This window comes from Cyprinodon tularosa, unplaced genomic scaffold, assembly GCF_016077235.1.
Source record: "Cyprinodon tularosa strain WSP-4 unplaced genomic scaffold, ASM1607723v1 ctg283, whole genome shotgun sequence".
Classification (NCBI taxonomy): domain Eukaryota; kingdom Metazoa; phylum Chordata; class Actinopteri; order Cyprinodontiformes; family Cyprinodontidae; genus Cyprinodon; species Cyprinodon tularosa.
Genome location: NW_024038989.1, coordinates 649,077 through 665,622, shown reverse-complemented (window position 1 = coordinate 665,622; position 16,546 = coordinate 649,077). Strand labels below are relative to the sequence as shown.

The following is a 16,546-nucleotide window of genomic DNA, read 5'->3' as shown; positions in this document are numbered from 1 at the left end:
ACTTTTATGAGGCTGAATTCAATGTTTTTATTAGCTGTAAGCTACAATAACTGACATGAACAGGAAAACAAATGCCTCTATATTAATATGCCCCCATGTGTGATGAAGAAGCTCAATACTTCAACTGCATTTTATTTAAATCCTGACATCTTTAATCTTGGAGAGGTTTGGGAGCAATTCAGCTACTGGGAGGATAAACAGCCTCTACTGGTTTTATTTAGATTAATTAATAGCAGTTGCTGTAGTTTACACAAGGACACGTTAACCATGACGCACTCTGTGGTCCACCAAAGTCAGTGCAAGCAAAACAAAGAACAAAGTCCATTTTATACAGCAGCTTAGGAAAAAAAAAAAAGGGATAAATGTTGCAGTGTCTCAATTGAAAACATTTGATTTAAACTAATATGGGCAAAAAAAAAACAAAAAATACAAAACAGTTTTTTGATTTAGCTCAAAACTCCTTATATAAACTCAGCCTTATATATTGGGCTCCGAGGGCCCAATTCTCTCTACCATCAAACCAATCAACCCTATCCTAAATACATTTTTCCTAATCTGTTTCTATATTAACAAACCAGTGTCCTGATTTCTGTTATTTACTAGAGAAATGGCTGGAAATACTCTCTGGAGGAGATCAGATCTACCTGGACGGTGGCCGTCATGTCTGCTGAGCAGCAGTTTAGAACAGATTAAATCCAAGAAGAAGAAAACATCAAAAACAAAACACAGACCATTTTAAGCTATTTATTAACATTTGTAGTTGTGGGTAGGGTGCATGACATTAAATGAAGACCAGCAAAGACAAGAACATTTTTAGTTTTTAGTTAAACTTAGATTAACATTAGCTATAAACATTATGTAGATTATTCTGATATTCAGCATTCTGAAATCATGACGTATTTAAAGAGGCCCTATATCGGCCCCTGCTGGTCAGGGGACCCCTGGCAGCTTGTATCTGCATGAGAACTTAATAAAAAAAAAACTTCTTATACACAGCTAAATGGAAGAAAAAAAAAATCAGCTGAAATGTTAACTTATCTCTTTCAAATAAAAAAGCAACAGTGAAAGGGTGACTGGGTTCATTTCATCAACAGTAACAGCTCATTAATTAAAATGATTCAGGTTTACAGACAGATGGAGAGCAGCCATTAAGCTGAACTCAGAAGTGTGAGCATACGTCCTTCTTTCCAGTCAGTTCTCAGTAGGTGAGATCTACAGACGATATGGAAGAAGATACCAATCCTGAGAGGCTCTTGAAGCACAGAAACTCTCCCCAATTCCTTCAGTGCTGATGTCTGCATCATCCTCTGATGCAAGAGGATAAAGTTCATCCTAATGAACCCAACAATAGATTTAAATTTACATTTAAGTCTTTTAAAACCCACATATGCCCTTCCCAGCCCAAACCCTTGTTCTTCTCTACACAGATTCTCTTTTCTTCCTCCCAGTTGCTATCCACTCCCCACAGCTGCTTTCCTCATCATTTCCTCGTCCTGCACAGAAAGCTCTGTGAGCTTCCGGCCCAGTCTCTCATGCAGATCCAGGTACTTGGCCACGCAGCGGTCCAGGCACACAGACTCGCCCTTGGTTAGCTCCGCTTCCTTGTAGTGTGGTGGGACGCACTTCCTGTGGCAGGCGTTTGTCATTCTAGGAAGAGAAAACCATCATGTATTACATTAATACCCAGAAGCGGTTGCCTAGGAAACTCCAACAGCACCACCTGCTGGAATTTAAGTCTAATTCACAGAACGGTTTCATAATTTTCTCTTAAAAAAAAAAAAAAAACAGCAAGAAAAATTTGATGAAATTTAGTGCAAAGTTGTGACAGAAGGCAGAAAACTGCAAAGGACAGTAAAGCTGTCCGACTGCAGCATGAAATCAAAGCAAATTCACATCTTTTTCAGACACATTTTTTTTAAAAAGCCAATGCAGGCCAACAGCTGTAGGCGTTCACTGATTCATTAATGCATTCAGCAGCCATGCATCAACCTCACCAGAACACCATTTGCTATCGATTGGTCATGTGTTTGATTTTTGTAGAGTGTAAATTGAGAAGGAAAGAAATAAATGAGTGCTCAGAAATTTGAATAAATGATCGCTCAGGTTACTCCCATCTCTGAGGAATCATCTCTCAGTAGCAGCGATCATTCAGCATCAATAATGTGATCAGGACAACTGTAAATATATATATTTTTATGGGACAACCCTGAAAAAAATGACACTGATACAATCTATGACTTTAACGTTACTGCTGATATAATGGAGGGAATTTCCTTTCGCCTCTAAAATAATTCAGCACACAGCTGGTGATGTCTTAAACCGCAAAACTGAGTAGAACCTAAAGGGAAAATGTCAAAATTGGGACCAAAGTAGGGCTGAAACAATCTGATTAATCGTGATTAAACCATTATTGAAATAATCAACTAATTTAGTAATTGGTTAATTAACTGGAGTATAGGGACTCTAAAACATGCCTTTAGCTGACAGAGTAACCCACAGAGCAGTAATTATAACAAGATTGTAAAGAATATATATATGTAAAACCATTTTGCATTTAAGATTAAAAAAAAAAGTTAAAAGGTTTTGCTTTGTCCTGGTTTAACTCTATAAAAAAATATTTAAGGAACCTTTCACTATCTGATTATTAATGGAAAAATTAGTAAAAGATTAATCAATTAACAAAATAATTGTTAGTTTCAGCCGTAGACCAAAGTGTCAGCATTTCCCTATAGAGGTGTGAAAGCAATCCTGGATATAGAAATGTTTACTTCTCCTCCATGCATTAAGTTTTGCATTTAGGCCAAAATGGCAATTAAAAGATGATTCTGTTTGTTTCCCCTTCAGAAATGACAACTTTTGACTTTATAGCAAAGTCTGGTGACTGCTTTAGATGCTATACTTGTTGTGTTCTGGCTTCATTCAAATGTTCAGCATATTTTATCACCTTATATTATACTTCAACTATAAATCAGATTGTTATTTTTTAATGCCACAATCACCTTTAGTTTGCAGTAATTAATTTAAATCCTACTCATTCATAAAACTTTACTGAGCAAATTAAGATAAACTTGATCATAGACTCACTGTTAGCCACAAGGTCAACTGGAGATGTAAGAAAAGAAAGCTTAGATCAAAGATGCAACAAAAAGCCTAATATGAATCCCTGAGCTTCAGAGATGCACAGCAGGCAGGAGAATCTAAGAAAATAACTACAGGTTGTGCATTCAACCAATCTGAATTTCATAGCTACAAACAGAGGGGTTTGTATTAAATGATGGTCCCTTTAATTTAGCTGTAATGTGAAAAGGTGGAGAATGCAAATAATTAGGTAAGGAAGGGTTAAACTAAACTAGATCATGATAATCAGCAGAATGAAGCCCACGTTTACAGCAGCATAATAAGCTTTTATGCACAGAATGAGCCTCAGTATCAGTTTGTTAGCAGAGGATTTACCGGTTGTACATGTCTGCCATCATCTCCACCTCTAGCTCCGCCGCCAGCTGCTGCGCCTTCATGGGGTCCATGTCTCCGTGTCCGAGCTGCTCAGCCTCGGCCTCCAACCACGCCGCTCCTCTGACCCTCTGCTGCGAACAACCGACACTAAACCCTGCCGCTGCTTCTCCTGTAACCTTCAAAATCTGCAGCTGAAACACGTGTGGAGGGTTTCTTTTAACACTTCCGCTTTGGAGTAAGCATAAAAACTGAGCTTCCAAAAAGTGCGCGCCCCCTAGAGGTGTCCTCTATTTATTATTATTCTTCTTCTGTTTTTTATTGGCGGATGGCAACCAACTTACGATGCATTTAGCGCCACCTACCAGACTGGAGTGTGGTCATCAATGATATCAAGGGGAAGTTATTTATTCATACCTCAATGGTATGCACGAATCTATCAATCAATATCCATACAAATACAATTAAATAATCCGGTGATTTAAAAAATATATAATTTACCAATTTTTAGCAGAATTCGATTTACTTCCTAAAAGATTTATCTTTGAAAATCCAATTTTTTCTCTCTTTAGTGTTAACTTTAAATGCTGACATTCCTGTGAATACTTATCACATTCCATTAATACATGTTCCACTGTTTCCATCTGATTACAGTGATTACAAGTCCCTGTGTCATGTTTCCCTATTCTGAAAAGAGAACTTTTAAGTCCAGTATGACCAATTCTAAGTCGAGAGATGACTCTTATCTCCACCCTCTATTTGTACAACTATTACCCCCAGTCTTTTGAATTTTACATAGATCTCTACCAGTGTTATGATTATCCCAATGTTCCTGCCAAATTTTACAGATTTTATTCTGAATTATAGATTTAACCTCACTTCTGCTTAAAGGAATACTTAATAATATCTTATCTTAAGGCCTGTTTAGCTAATATATCTACTTCATTTCCTTCAATACCTACATGAGTAGGAATCCAGACAAATTGAACAAAATATTTTTACTAATAGATATATGTAATATATGTCTTTATATGCGTGATATATGTCTAATAATAAATCTAATCTACAAGAATCACCAGATTTGATACTTAATAATGCAGCTTGACTATCTGATGCAACTATTTCCTTCCCCAATATTATCATCCCCTAGAGGTGTCTCTACTTTGTGAGGTTTAATGGCAAACAACTTAAATGTGTATTACCGCGCCCTACCAGAATAGATTGTGGAACAAAACGACAATATTCTAGCTAATATATTTAATTGCTTTACTATCACTTCCTCAATATTAGAATCAATTATACATAAATACTATTTATTATCTTTAACCCAAACTTTTATTTTTCATTCTTAATTCAGTAAACTCATTCCTCCTACTGTTTATCTATCCATTTTATTTCAGTTTCTAAACTTTCCATCTATTCATACTTCACTATCCATTTACTATAAAACATCTGACATTATTTAGCATTATTAACGCCTAAACTAGTAAACCAGATGCCCCTGTTCTTCCATCCATCTTCAAACTTAGTAACTTCATTGAGTCCCAAAAACCTTTCAGGTCTTCTCACAATAACTCTGATTTACTCTGTCTTATGCTTGGCTTGGTCTGTGCAGTTAATGACATGCTGTATGAATAAAATGAGTTCCTCTGTTGTTGGAGTGAAGTTATCTTCCCTTTCTACTGTTTTGCTTTTTAACCTTATTCTGTGATTGATTCATTCCTCCTGTCCTCCTTGAACTCTCCTCAGAGAGTTCACTTCACTCACCTTAGCTGATTCATTGGTAGCCTCCAAAGTTACAGCAACTTTCTTCAGCTTCATCCCTGCACTCCTTGATTATCTTCTTCTCCACATTTTGAACACATTTACTTTCCCCTAAAAACTGCTGCCACTGGTACAAACTGAGTGGAGGTGGAATGAACGGCCAGACTGGGAACTGACTCTGAAAACTATCAGCAGCGATATGCTTGCCAATATTTCCCTTATTTGTTTTTATAAAATCTCTGTATTTTTTTAACATTGCCTCCAAAATGTTTATCTTTAATCAATCTAAATCCTCCTTAATTGGTATTCCTGTTACTTCTCCTTTCATTGTTTTATTACTGTCTATGGCTTTTATCTCTATCACATTTCTTTCCTGTGTTCAACATCCAATGCCTTGTTCTTTTGATCATATTTGCTAATTATCAGCAAGTTCTCAACTCCATCTTTTTCATTTCTCTGGCAACACAATGAGGCTCAAAGAACTATTTTTTTCCTCAAAACTGAATCTAATTATTTTTATTTCTTCTCTTATAGCCTTCCTTCGCACAACTTTTTCTTCCTCTGAGATGCTTTCCGATTTATGTCCTTGACTCTAAAACCACCTTTCCTCCCTTTTATCTCCCTCTTTATCGCTCCCTTTCCCATTTGAAGCTGTTGTCCTGTCTTCCTTATCTACCCGAATTGCCATTTGGTTCCATCCACCAACCCGGGCTTTATTCACCGCCGTGCTTTCAAGAAAAATTCTGTCCAAAACCCTCCACCAAACTATACTCTTTCTTCGTCTTATGCTTTCAAAGATGATTCCTCCTAGAGGCATCTCTCTACACACTGAAGCACAGATAAAGAAAAACATCACGTGCTTGAAGACACAACGTTTTAATAAACTATTTTATATTTTACATAAAACCTGCTGTTCTTAACAGATAAAGAAAGTCAACATTAGATCAGACTGCTTTCAACTAAAATATTTATCTTCAAAGAAATTACTAAAATATATTTAATAAATCTGAACAGTGAGAATTTTTCTAATTTTATATGGAAACATTAACAGCCTTTAACATTAACTGTACACATTTAACTAAAACTGTCTGGAAACCAAATTCTGATCCAATCAAAGGCGTCTGTCAGACATTACCGAATGAAATAAAAATATGAACACTATGTAAATATTAAAAGTGCTAAACAGATATAACAAAATAAAGAACATGGTGAAATACTATTCTTCATCTCCAGTCACATCGATTTCGATCACATCCTCCTCCTCCTCATCCTCGTCTGGAAGTACGACCACTCTTTCTTCTACCTCTGTGGTTGGAGAGCCTTTTTCGGGAGAGTAAAGCAAGACATCCACCTCATCATCTTCGTTCTCCTCTTCATCAAAGCAGGAGAGGGTGCTGCTCCCATAATCCCCTACAAAACCGTATTGTGTTAAAACCAAAGACAATTTGCATAAACATGAGATTTAATCGCTTCTTTAGGCATTTTGTTACAAACTGTCTGACACATCTGTTCCAAGTTTTCCATCTGAATATATAAAAATAAATAAAATAATAATTTTCAGTTTAACTGGGCTGAATTTCTATGCTCTATCTTAGGACTTTCAACTACTCTTCATCCGCTGCATATTTATGCTAATGATCCTAAATCAGGTCTAAATGTGTTTGTTGACTTTTCTTACATAAAACAAAGCTATACAGCTCCTCTCCATCTGATGCGTTCAACTTTATGTGTAGCTAAAAAAAAAACGACCACCTGAGTGAACTTCCTCAGCAGATGGTGGGATTAACACCTTCTTCATTTTTAATGGTTCCTATTAGGCTTCCTTCCGCTGCAGAATTGCACTTTGATCTGGTTAAATATCTCTGTAACAATCTGTATGTTCACTGTTTTATGGAGTTTTCCTGTATCTTCTGACAGATTTATACAATATGATCACTTGCAGCATTCATTATATGGTCATTTTATGATCTGTTCAGGGCAGCTGCTCTCGGAAAAAAAGAATTTGTTAATGTTTTAGCGGACACTTCAGCAACCTTAAGGCTTAGAGCTACTTCATGGGTACTGAGTCATAGGAAGGGCTACCAGTGCTGACCTATGAACTGGAGGAGTCAACTTTCACCTAAATTCCATGCATAATAAATATATTTTAGGTATTTTTTTTATTATTTATTTCTAATTTTCTTTTAGATATTGCCATTTTGAAATCTCTAGAAATTCAAGTGAGATTAGTAAAGGAAAGGCAATAGCATAAAATAAAATTTCAAACTGGTGAGTTTTACCTTGGTGCCCACAGGCACCGCAGTGGTGGTCTCTGTTTTAGCGCTAGCTTAGCCCTTACAAGCCTCCGCGTGTTTTACATCATTTACCTAAAGCTGGGCGTATACTGTGTGATTTTTTTCAATCGTTGCACGCATCTGCTGCTCACACTGTACGACTAAACCCTGCGTTTAATCGTACAGTGTGAGCTCTTAGCTCATGATTTATGTTCTGCCCAACGCTCTGATACGATTTACCTGCTCACACTGTACGACTAAAAAGCACGTCGGACTGAGCTCCGCAGTGAGATGGAGCTGCTCTGTAGCTCTCTATCCTGAAGCCAAACAAATAGAAGGGAGATATTTAGCTCACTATAGTGAACCAGCTGCCTTGGCAATATGTGCCATTTTGTGCTGAGGGTCCTAGAAAGAAAGGACGACGACGTATTTGGAAAAAGGACATGGCTGAGCAGGCGTGGCTGCTGCGGTCCGTCGATTTTGCAGACGGAGCTGCATTTTATTCATTGCATCCCTGCCATGCTGCTGTGTTTACATCTGAGAGGAAGAATAAAAAGAAGAACCCTTGTTTGCGTATGCACCCTGAACGATTTGCCCACGACGGTCGGGAGGAAATCAGACAAGTTTGATATTCTTCCTACCTTCCGATTCCTGATCGGGAGGTGGTCGTGGGAGGCTGATCGACGCTCGTTACCCCCTGTACACTACACGACTTACGATCAGGCTGAAGTCGGCCCGATCGAAAGATTCTCGCACGACTGGAAAATCGCCCCCGAAAATGGATATTTGAAAATGAAATACTGAAAAGTGTGGCGGGGATCTGTATTTAGCCCCAAATAACCGGAAACCAAACAAAATCGTAGCAGCTGAGTTTAAAAACAGTGAATCTCAGTATAAACACAGCTGTTCTCTGAAGGTCTTGGAGGTTAAATAGATCAAACTATAGAAACAACAATGTCACAAAGAGCTACGCTCCCAGCAGGAACGTCAGAGACATGGTCCTCAATCTACACTTCAGGCTGTGCAAGGAGAGCATAACTCTGCTTGTATTTTGCCTTGTAGGGGACAGAGCAAACCTAGGAGGAGTTCTGCTCAGAAGGAAACTCATCTGAACCATCTGGACAACGTGCTACCTTCTGTTTTCAGAAGACTGATCCTGATAGACCAGAGACTAAGGTGGATTTTCACACCAAAAGTAAAGCAGGAGGGTTTATAAAGCCTGTGTGACGTCTGCTGTCAGAGGAGGAAATACTGTAAAGATCCAGAGGTTCTGTCACATCTGTAAGGCATCTTTTCAGGTTCTGGTAAAACTTGACTTTCAGCCTTTTGGAGGCACCACACAGACACGCTGAGGATTTAAACACCATCATTTCACATTGAATTTCAATCTCAGCTATGATGAAAACCTTGTTACCTTGATGAGAGCTTCTAGCAGACTGGTCTCTGTTGCCTGGCAACGTGGCCGTGCTCCTCCATGTCTCTAAACCGTCCGGTCCAGCTGGCTTACACTCATCCTTTGATGTGTTTGGAAGCAGATTGTGATTGTTATCATAAAGCGTTTGATGTTGGAACTTTGCTTCTCTGTCCTTTTCCATCTCTGCCCTCATATTGAACCCATCTTCTGCCTCCCTAACCTTTGCCTTTTCTAAATCTACAGCTTTGGATCCCTTTCCACCTGGGGCTTCCTTCCCCTTCCTTGTTTTGGAGGGTTTCCATTTAATACATTTACGCAACTCTTTCAGAGTTTTCATCAATGATGGTTTCAGTGTTTGGCTGCTTCCCACGTTGTCAGTTTCAGTTTTTCCAGGACATTTATCACTTTTCCTCTGCTTCTCTGTGTCTCTGTTACCCACAGTGCTGATCAACCTCCTGCATGTTTTTCTCTCTTCCGTTGTCGTTTGCTTCTCAGACGCCTTTCCTCTGGCCTCCTTTTGGACCCTGATCTCAGCTCCAGCAGCATCGGTGGTTTCCTTCTCGAGTTTTATTTTTCGAGGCCTTCCCCGCCCCCTCTTAGGAGGAGGGTCTTGTTTTGGTACCATTACTGCTCTGCTTATTAAGGGTATTAAAACGCAGCACCTATCTGTCACTGTGCTGCTACTGTTTTGTTCACACGTCTTCACAAAGCCCCGTGTTTTGATCCGAGCATTTTCTGTGCCTAGATTTGGGGCTCCTCTGGATTTGGCACCACGAGGAGCTGTGACCAGCGTCGCTGAGCCTGGAGAGAGAGAGCTGTTCGTCTTCTCTCTTTCCTTCATCGGTACAGCAGGACAATACAGAAACACTGAGTGAAGACTTTTAGCTGCATTTCTGCCTCTGGATGAGATCAGATCCAAAGCCGGAACTTTAGGCTCTTTCTGAGAATTTGGACACCTTCCTTTCCTTTTCTTAGGAGGCGGAGCATCTTCTACATCATCATGCTCGTCCGTCTTCCTCATCTTAATGCGCTCAGATTCCCTGTCCCCACTCTGACGTGCGTCGTCTCTAGCTGCGATGTTGTTTAGAGGAAGCTGCAGCGTGCATGCGCTTCCTTTGAGCCATGGCAAAGCGTTACCCGATGGCGACTCACAGGGCGAGGGCTTTAATGGAGAGAGACACCTTGGAAGCCGCAGCTCATCCGTGCATGGGGGGGGAAACTTAGTGGCAACCGGCGGAGGTAAAACCTGGACGCTTTGATCTTCGTGGAATGATGGCTGTTGTAACAGCAGGCGATCTAGATTCTCCCCTATGGAGAAACACGTTACAGGTAATGGGAAACCAGAAGTTTGGGGAAATGGTGATTTCATTGGCCCAGATAAAAGGACGGATGAGCTCATTTGAGGCAGCTGCTGCTGCCATGTTTGTAAATCAGTTGGCACTGGAGAGGGGCCTGCCAGGATTTGTTGGTTCTGTGCTGCAAAATGATGGATGCCTGCCCGGGAAACACAAACAAAGCAAGATCATCAGAACAAGGAAGAGACAAAAGGAAAACCTGTCTGTTGGTGTGCTATGAAGTAATTTGTAAGGTAACAGCAGCTTTGTGTGAAAAGGTTTCCTTTTTTCTTTAGCACAAACATCCAGTCTCAACGAAAAGATCAGAAATCAGTCCCAGATTGAAACAAAGAACTAATGTTAAAACATCAAACGGTTTGTGAAAATGATAGCGACCTGTGTCCGTGTCTGATTGGTCACCTGGCGTCTCCAGGGTCTGGTAGGACACGCCCTCTGCTGCAGCAACATCAGCACTCTGCGCCGTCGGCCCAACGTCGTTCTCCGTAGCTGGGACCTCATGAAGGGTTGACGCCGCGCCGAGGTCCACCTGCGATTTCTTGCAGTTGGTGTTCAGGTTAGGGAGATAATTCAGACTCCTCATGATGCTCTCCAACATCTCGTCGATCTGCTCGTTGGACTCCTCCCCGGGGCTCTGAGGCGGCAGGAGGCACTCTGGTTCCAGCTCGCTGCTATGATCCATCCAGAGGCTGCAGGTGGATCGGGCTTCAGAGAAAGAGCTGGTGTTGGCCTGTTCGGGGGAGGAGTTCGAAACATCCCGGACCTTCTGGGAATCTGGGTACTGGACTGGAAGGGCAGAGGGAGCTGGAGTCTGGAGAACATCAAGGCCTGTTTGCGGGGTGTTCTGGTTGGAGCGAGTCAACAGAAAGCAAGAAATGTCAGCTTTTACCTTAGAATGAATAGAGATAAATAAAACAAATCGTTGATCTATAGTTGATCCACCTGATTCAGGTTAGACAGAACCGACACATCCTCATCTTGAACGGCCACCGTCTCCCACACATCTCCTCTTGTCCTCCTCCTCAGTTTCACCTGAGAACAAAAACAGTCGTTAAAATGAGAAGGCAGGCTGACTTTCTGTTCAACCAGGTGGATTTCAGCATTCAGGGAGCTAATTCAAAAAATTTGCGTTTCAAGATCAGGAGACGGTTTTTGGTTCTGCCAATAATCTATTCAGTGCTTCTCTGAGGTCTTACCTTGATGGAAATCTTTGCTGTTTCCATACTCTCTCTTTTCCATTTCATCTTCTCTAGATTCTTTCCTCCTGTGATAAAATGAGACTTCTTCTTATGTTCTTTCTTCAGCGTCTTTTCTCCTCCATCCACAGTCGCCTTCCTGTTTCCGTCCTGCTGCCCTGGCCTTTCCTGGTCCTCCTCAGCAGGCTGATTCTTTTTCTGCGATCTTGGTGAGTCGGCATGTTGGCTGAAGCAAGTTGCTATTGTTTCCATGTGCCTGAATGAAGCGGAGCCCCGCTGGGCTGAAACCTCAGGGTCGCAGTGGACGCTCGGGTTGGAGGTGAGAGAACTCTGGAAGACGTTTTTAGACTGGCAGGTAGAACAGGATCCTACAACAGATGCAGACTCTACAGTTGGAGGCGAAGCTGGAGCAGGACCAGGATCGACGGCAGACATTAGGATACTTTCTACAGTTTGTGTCCCAATCGAAGCAAAGCTTTTCCTTTCAAGAGGATCATCCTCTATCTTCCCACTTATCTCAGCCTGAACCTTTGGATCCTGCATTTTCACATCTTTGTGCATCCCTCTGATGTGAACCTTTTGCCTTACTCCAAGAAGCTCTGTGCCTTCCCCCTCACTGTCTTTACATCCTAATTTGATGTTTGTGATTCCAAACTTGTGTGCTGCAGCCAGCACCTCATTCTGCTCCTCGCTGCTTCTCACTTCCAGCTCTCCAGAGTACAGGAGCCGGACCAGCTTCACTAAGGTCTGGGCTGACACTGCCTGCAGGTGAAGCCAACGTTTTTGCCCCGACTGAGGGGAGGGGGAGGCCGACAACCTCTGGGACAAGTAAGGGCTGAGGGCAGCCAGGACGCAGCTGTGTGCCGGGACTGAGATACCTTTGTGAATGCGACATAGAGACGGATGCATTAACGGGTCCTCCAGGTAAAAAACATTATGTGGATCAGCGGTCTTACCGTCAGATTGCAGCATGGTATCACAGAACTGTGTGCTGTTTTGCTGCCTCTGCAGCTGCTCCAGAAGCTGGGTTTCATAGCCGAGCCAGGAGAACCGCTGCATGTTCACAAGCTCCTGGGAGCAAAAGTATGGGGAGAGAAATTACTCATGATTTGCCTATAAAAAAAGAAAATAAAAAACATTAATAGCAAAGGTAAACACTAGGAGCATAACTGTTCACAGACACACAAACTACTATTTTTTCAAACTACTTGTCATTAGTTTGTAACATTAAATTCCAGTCTAGAATCTCCTGTCTCTATTGTCTCCAAATGTTTGATTTAAATATGACTTATTCAATAATTGAACTTTATTGATCTCCCAAAGGAGAAATTCACTCTCTTCATTTAACCCATCCCCTTTGGGAGCTGTGGGCTGCCATTGTGTGGCCCCGGGGGGCACCAGCCCCAACTGTGTGCTGGTGAAGATTCTCAGTCATCCAGGTCCAAGTTTAAAGATGTTTTGCTTCCCAACCAGGAAGTTTTTTCAATTAAAAATGTCAGATATAGCGTTGAGTTTGAGGCTTTATAGAGTGGACCAAAAACAAAGCCTTGTTTTGGCTTAGAAAACATGCTTATTGAACCGGAAGAACGCCCCTTAGGAATGGGAAGTCGTTTGGGTTTACTGTTAGCCTGCAATACCTGCTACCTGTCTATGTCTCTGAGACATAGACAGGGGCTAAAAAGGTGACATGTTCTGTTCCTCTGTAAGGGGGGGGCCTGCGATGATAGTGGGAACTAATCATTTTGATTCCTATATGGGAAGCAAAACTTTTTCAAACTTTTTTGGAAGGATTAGTAAATATAACATTGGTTGTTTTCTTTCAATTATTATTTTATTCATTGAAAGAAAGAAGCTCTAATAAAAAGCAGAAGTTATTTTTTCAATTTTGTCCTTTTTAATAAGACACACACACAGACAAAAAAAACAAAAAACATCAACATGAAGTAGTTAGAAATCTCCAAAAGAAAATCATGTCTCAGTGCAGGGGTGGCCAGTTGGAATTATTGTTATCATGCTGAAGTTATTTTCAATAACAATAGATTAAGTCTAAATATGTCTGAAAACCTTTAAAATTCTGTATTTATCTTTCCTCCAATGTTTTTTTTATTTATTTCTAATTACAGCATTGATCTGTTTGAAAAACAGGATAAAATATTGTAATTGATAAGAATCCAACTTCTTTCTGGAACCGGTGTCCTGAAGGGATGCGTTCCTTTGACAGTAGTATTATCATTACCACCATTAGGGCAGAAACAATTAATCGGATTACTCGCGATTAATTGATTATTTAAATATTCGTAAACTAATGTAGTAATCGATCAATCAATAATTGGAGCATCGACACAATAATTTAGCTGACAGAGCGACCCACTCAGGTTAGTAATTTTACCATGATTGTAAAAAATAAGTAAACATTTTGCATTTGAGATTACAAAAAAAAAAATCTCTGTTAATACCCTCTATCCAGAAGAAATTTTTTGTTTCACATGGTTTAATTTAATAAAAAATCTACTTTAAGGAACTTTTGGCTATCCGATTATTAATTGAAAACATTATTGACAGATTAACCGATTTGAAAAATAATCATTAGTTGCAGCCCTAATCGTGATAGTACCATAAACTATTTGGATGAAATATTAATACTGTATCAAATCCCCTTTAACAATAAAACCCTACCCAATCTAACAAATTCATTTTTGCATAAAATATCAGTATATCTGAAACATTTTAAGTTAAAAATAGAATAGTTTAACACTTTATTTTGGAATTTCACCCACAAGTTGATTGTATGAAGTGCCACTACTGTCAAATAGTTTCCACTGTTAATACTATATATTGTAATCTAATGCAAAAGTCCGCCATAGTAATTTAGATTTTTAGTTTTACCAGATGAAATTAAGGTTTAATAATCAACATATATTATATTATCTAATACTGGTTTGCAGTAATCCTGTTCAACTCTTAGCAGCCTAAATACTTTACTGCTTTAACATGACAATAATGAAAGTGGTTACTTAAATGTGACCCAACTATGTTTTAAATGTTCTGGTGGCTATAATGATACAAACTGTCCTGTTTGAAGGTTTCTGCCTTAGTTTTAACCCTGAATGTCATATTAAGGTTGGCTAAACAAAAAAAACACACATATTTTGTTCTGTATTATAAATTAAAAGTACGGAAGAGTATCAGGGCCACTGGAAAAAAAAAAAAAAACTCAACTCATTTGTAAATTTTTTTTCAGTATGAGAAAAAAGTCAGCATTTTAACTTTGACTCTGACTTTAATCTTAGAATTCTGACTTTTTTTTTCAGAGTTCTGACTTTAATCTCAGAATATAGGATCGTAATGTAGATGGGCATCATGAAGGAAGAGATGGTGGAGCACTCAGTTTCACTGGCAAAGATGTGAGTTGTTTGGGAGGGCCAGTAACACACTGGTGGAAAATGACAGAATTAGGCGACTTTTTATGTGCCCGAGGGGTCCCCGCTGATGTTATTTCATTAATGGAAGGGCAGAAGGTGATTAGAACAAGAGAGCTAGTTTAGTCTTTAAAACAGACATGGCTACAGCTCGATGCTAACATGTTTGCTAGCTGTCAGAATTCAGATAGAATCCTGAGTCTTAATTCTAAGAAGAAGAAAAAACATAATTGTGAGAAAAAAAGTCAGAATTCTGAGATAAAAGTCAGAATTCTAAGATTGAAGTCAGATTTCTGAGAAAAAAAGTCTTAATTCTAAAATAAAAAGTAAGAATTCTGAAATTAAGTCAGAATACTGAGGAAAAAAAGTCAGAATTCCGAGATTTAAGTGACTTTATTCTCATATTATACATGATAAAAGTTAAAAATCATTAACTTTTTTTAATTTTTTCAGTGGCCCTAATCCTCTACCGTATTAAAAGTAATTCTTTTTGCCTGCTATTAAATGTTTGTATGAGACTTAGATATATTTAATAAAATGTGTTTTCTGAATCTTAGGAGAGTTTTTGCAGCTTATAAACTTTCTACAGTAGAAACGGTTATAAATTAAAATGATCCATCGATGTATGGTTGAACCAAACACCAAACCGGAAGCCAACTTCAGTAAAGTCCATCTTCTGATCAGATTTGGCTCCTGGTTTGGTTGTCTACAATAAAACATAGAAATGTTTAATATTTTTGACCAAACTAAACATTTCTGGTTCATTTAACCGTTTTTAATTGTTGAGTTATCGTCCTTTTATGACGACAAGTAGAGCAAGAACCATCTTCCACCACATGCTTAAAATAAATACTTAAAAAAAATTCCATAAAGTTAATGTAATTAAGCGAATAAAGAACTATCAGTGTGGTTGTTAACAAAGGAGAAACACAAAAAACTAAATTGAAGAGTAGCCCGCGAGAAAAAACCCTGAACTTGGTTGATATTGGTTAGCTTTTTAACATTGCTAAATGTTGCTAAAGCAGGCTAGCATCACATATACTTACCTATATTTCCCTGGATGCGGGTTGAAGTCTGAAGGATAAACCTTAATGTAGCATTTTCTCACGAAACTAGCTTTAAACTCAGATGATTTAAAAAAAAAACTATTTATTTTCAACACCTTGTTTCTTAAATCTGAAGAGGAGTCAAGAGGCAGCGACACCTGGTGGCCACTCTGTCAAAGTACAGAATTCTGCTGTGTTTGGCCTCCAGCACCAAGTACATCCCGCTGCAGCCTGCGGGAAGGCGGGGCTTGATGTCAAGCCCCGCCCACATCAAGAGCAGCCATATTGGAAATGCAAGCCCCGCCCACACAAGGACAGCCATACTGGAAATTGACCGCTCCTTCTTCTTCTTCTATTTTTTTTAATGGCGGTTTGCAAACAACTTATAGGTGCATTACCGCCACCTTCCAGAATGGAGTATGGACCAGACAAACTATTACAGGTGCTGGTCATAAAATTAGAATATCATGAAAAAGTAGATTGATTTCAGTAATTCCATTTAAAAAGTGAAACTTGTATATTATATTCATACATTACATACAAACTCATATATTTCAGATGTTTATTTTGTTTAATTTTGATGATTACAAATGACAACAAATGAAAATCTCAAATTCATCATATCAGAAAAT

The 16,546-nt window shown here is 39.3% G+C and overlaps 3 protein-coding genes across 3 annotated transcripts; all 3 read right to left on the bottom strand.

Moving 5' to 3' along the window:
• Positions 1–728: 728 nt before the first annotated feature.
• On the bottom strand, positions 729–3,698 carry timm10 (translocase of inner mitochondrial membrane 10 homolog (yeast)). The gene is made up of 2 exons (XM_038290518.1): positions 3,454–3,698; positions 729–1,647 (listed from the first exon to the last, which is right to left on the bottom strand). The coding sequence occupies exons 1-2, from the start codon at positions 3,522–3,524 to the stop codon at positions 1,452–1,454; spliced, it is 267 nt and encodes an 88-aa protein (XP_038146446.1). The 5' UTR covers positions 3,525–3,698; the 3' UTR covers positions 729–1,451.
• A 2,465-nt stretch (positions 3,699–6,163) lies between these two features.
• LOC119786964 lies at positions 6,164–10,380 on the bottom strand. Its single transcript, XM_038290585.1, has 2 exons — positions 8,902–10,380; positions 6,164–6,624 (listed from the first exon to the last, which is right to left on the bottom strand). Exons 1-2 carry the CDS (start codon positions 10,298–10,300, stop codon positions 6,431–6,433), a joined length of 1,593 nt encoding a protein of 530 aa, XP_038146513.1. The 5' UTR covers positions 10,301–10,380; the 3' UTR covers positions 6,164–6,430.
• A 147-nt stretch (positions 10,381–10,527) lies between these two features.
• LOC119786961 (BTB/POZ domain-containing protein 18) lies at positions 10,528–15,997 on the bottom strand. Its single transcript, XM_038290582.1, has 5 exons — positions 15,915–15,997; positions 12,406–12,520; positions 11,450–12,327; positions 11,196–11,285; positions 10,528–11,097 (listed from the first exon to the last, which is right to left on the bottom strand). Exons 2-5 carry the CDS (start codon positions 12,506–12,508, stop codon positions 10,528–10,530), a joined length of 1,641 nt encoding a protein of 546 aa, XP_038146510.1. The 5' UTR covers positions 12,509–12,520; positions 15,915–15,997.
• Positions 15,998–16,546: the final 549 nt, after the last annotated feature.

What these genes read in the sequence shown, in the direction of transcription:
- timm10 (XM_038290518.1), bottom strand. Translation starts at nt 3,524, where the DNA reads ATGGACCCCATGAAGGCGCAGCAGCTGGCGGCGGAGCTAGAGGTGGAG. An exon ending in ATGGCAGACATGTACAACCG is followed by an intron (nt 1,648 to 3,453) that starts GTAAATCCTCTG and finishes TTCTCTTCCTAG; the next exon opens with AATGACAAACGCCTGCCACA.
- LOC119786964 (XM_038290585.1), bottom strand. Translation starts at nt 10,300, where the DNA reads ATGAGCTCATCCGTCCTTTTATCTGGGCCAATGAAATCACCATTTCCC. An exon ending in TGCTAGAAGCTCTCATCAAG is followed by an intron (nt 6,625 to 8,901) that starts GTAACAAGGTTT and finishes ACGGTTTTGTAG; the next exon opens with GGGATTATGGGAGCAGCACC.
- LOC119786961 (XM_038290582.1), bottom strand. Translation starts at nt 12,508, where the DNA reads ATGCAGCGGTTCTCCTGGCTCGGCTATGAAACCCAGCTTCTGGAGCAG. An exon ending in TACCATGCTGCAATCTGACG is followed by an intron (nt 12,328 to 12,405) that starts GTAAGACCGCTG and finishes GCATTCACAAAG; the next exon opens with GTATCTCAGTCCCGGCACAC. An exon ending in TTCTGTCTAACCTGAATCAG is followed by an intron (nt 11,098 to 11,195) that starts GTGGATCAACTA and finishes CGCTCCAACCAG; the next exon opens with AACACCCCGCAAACAGGCCT.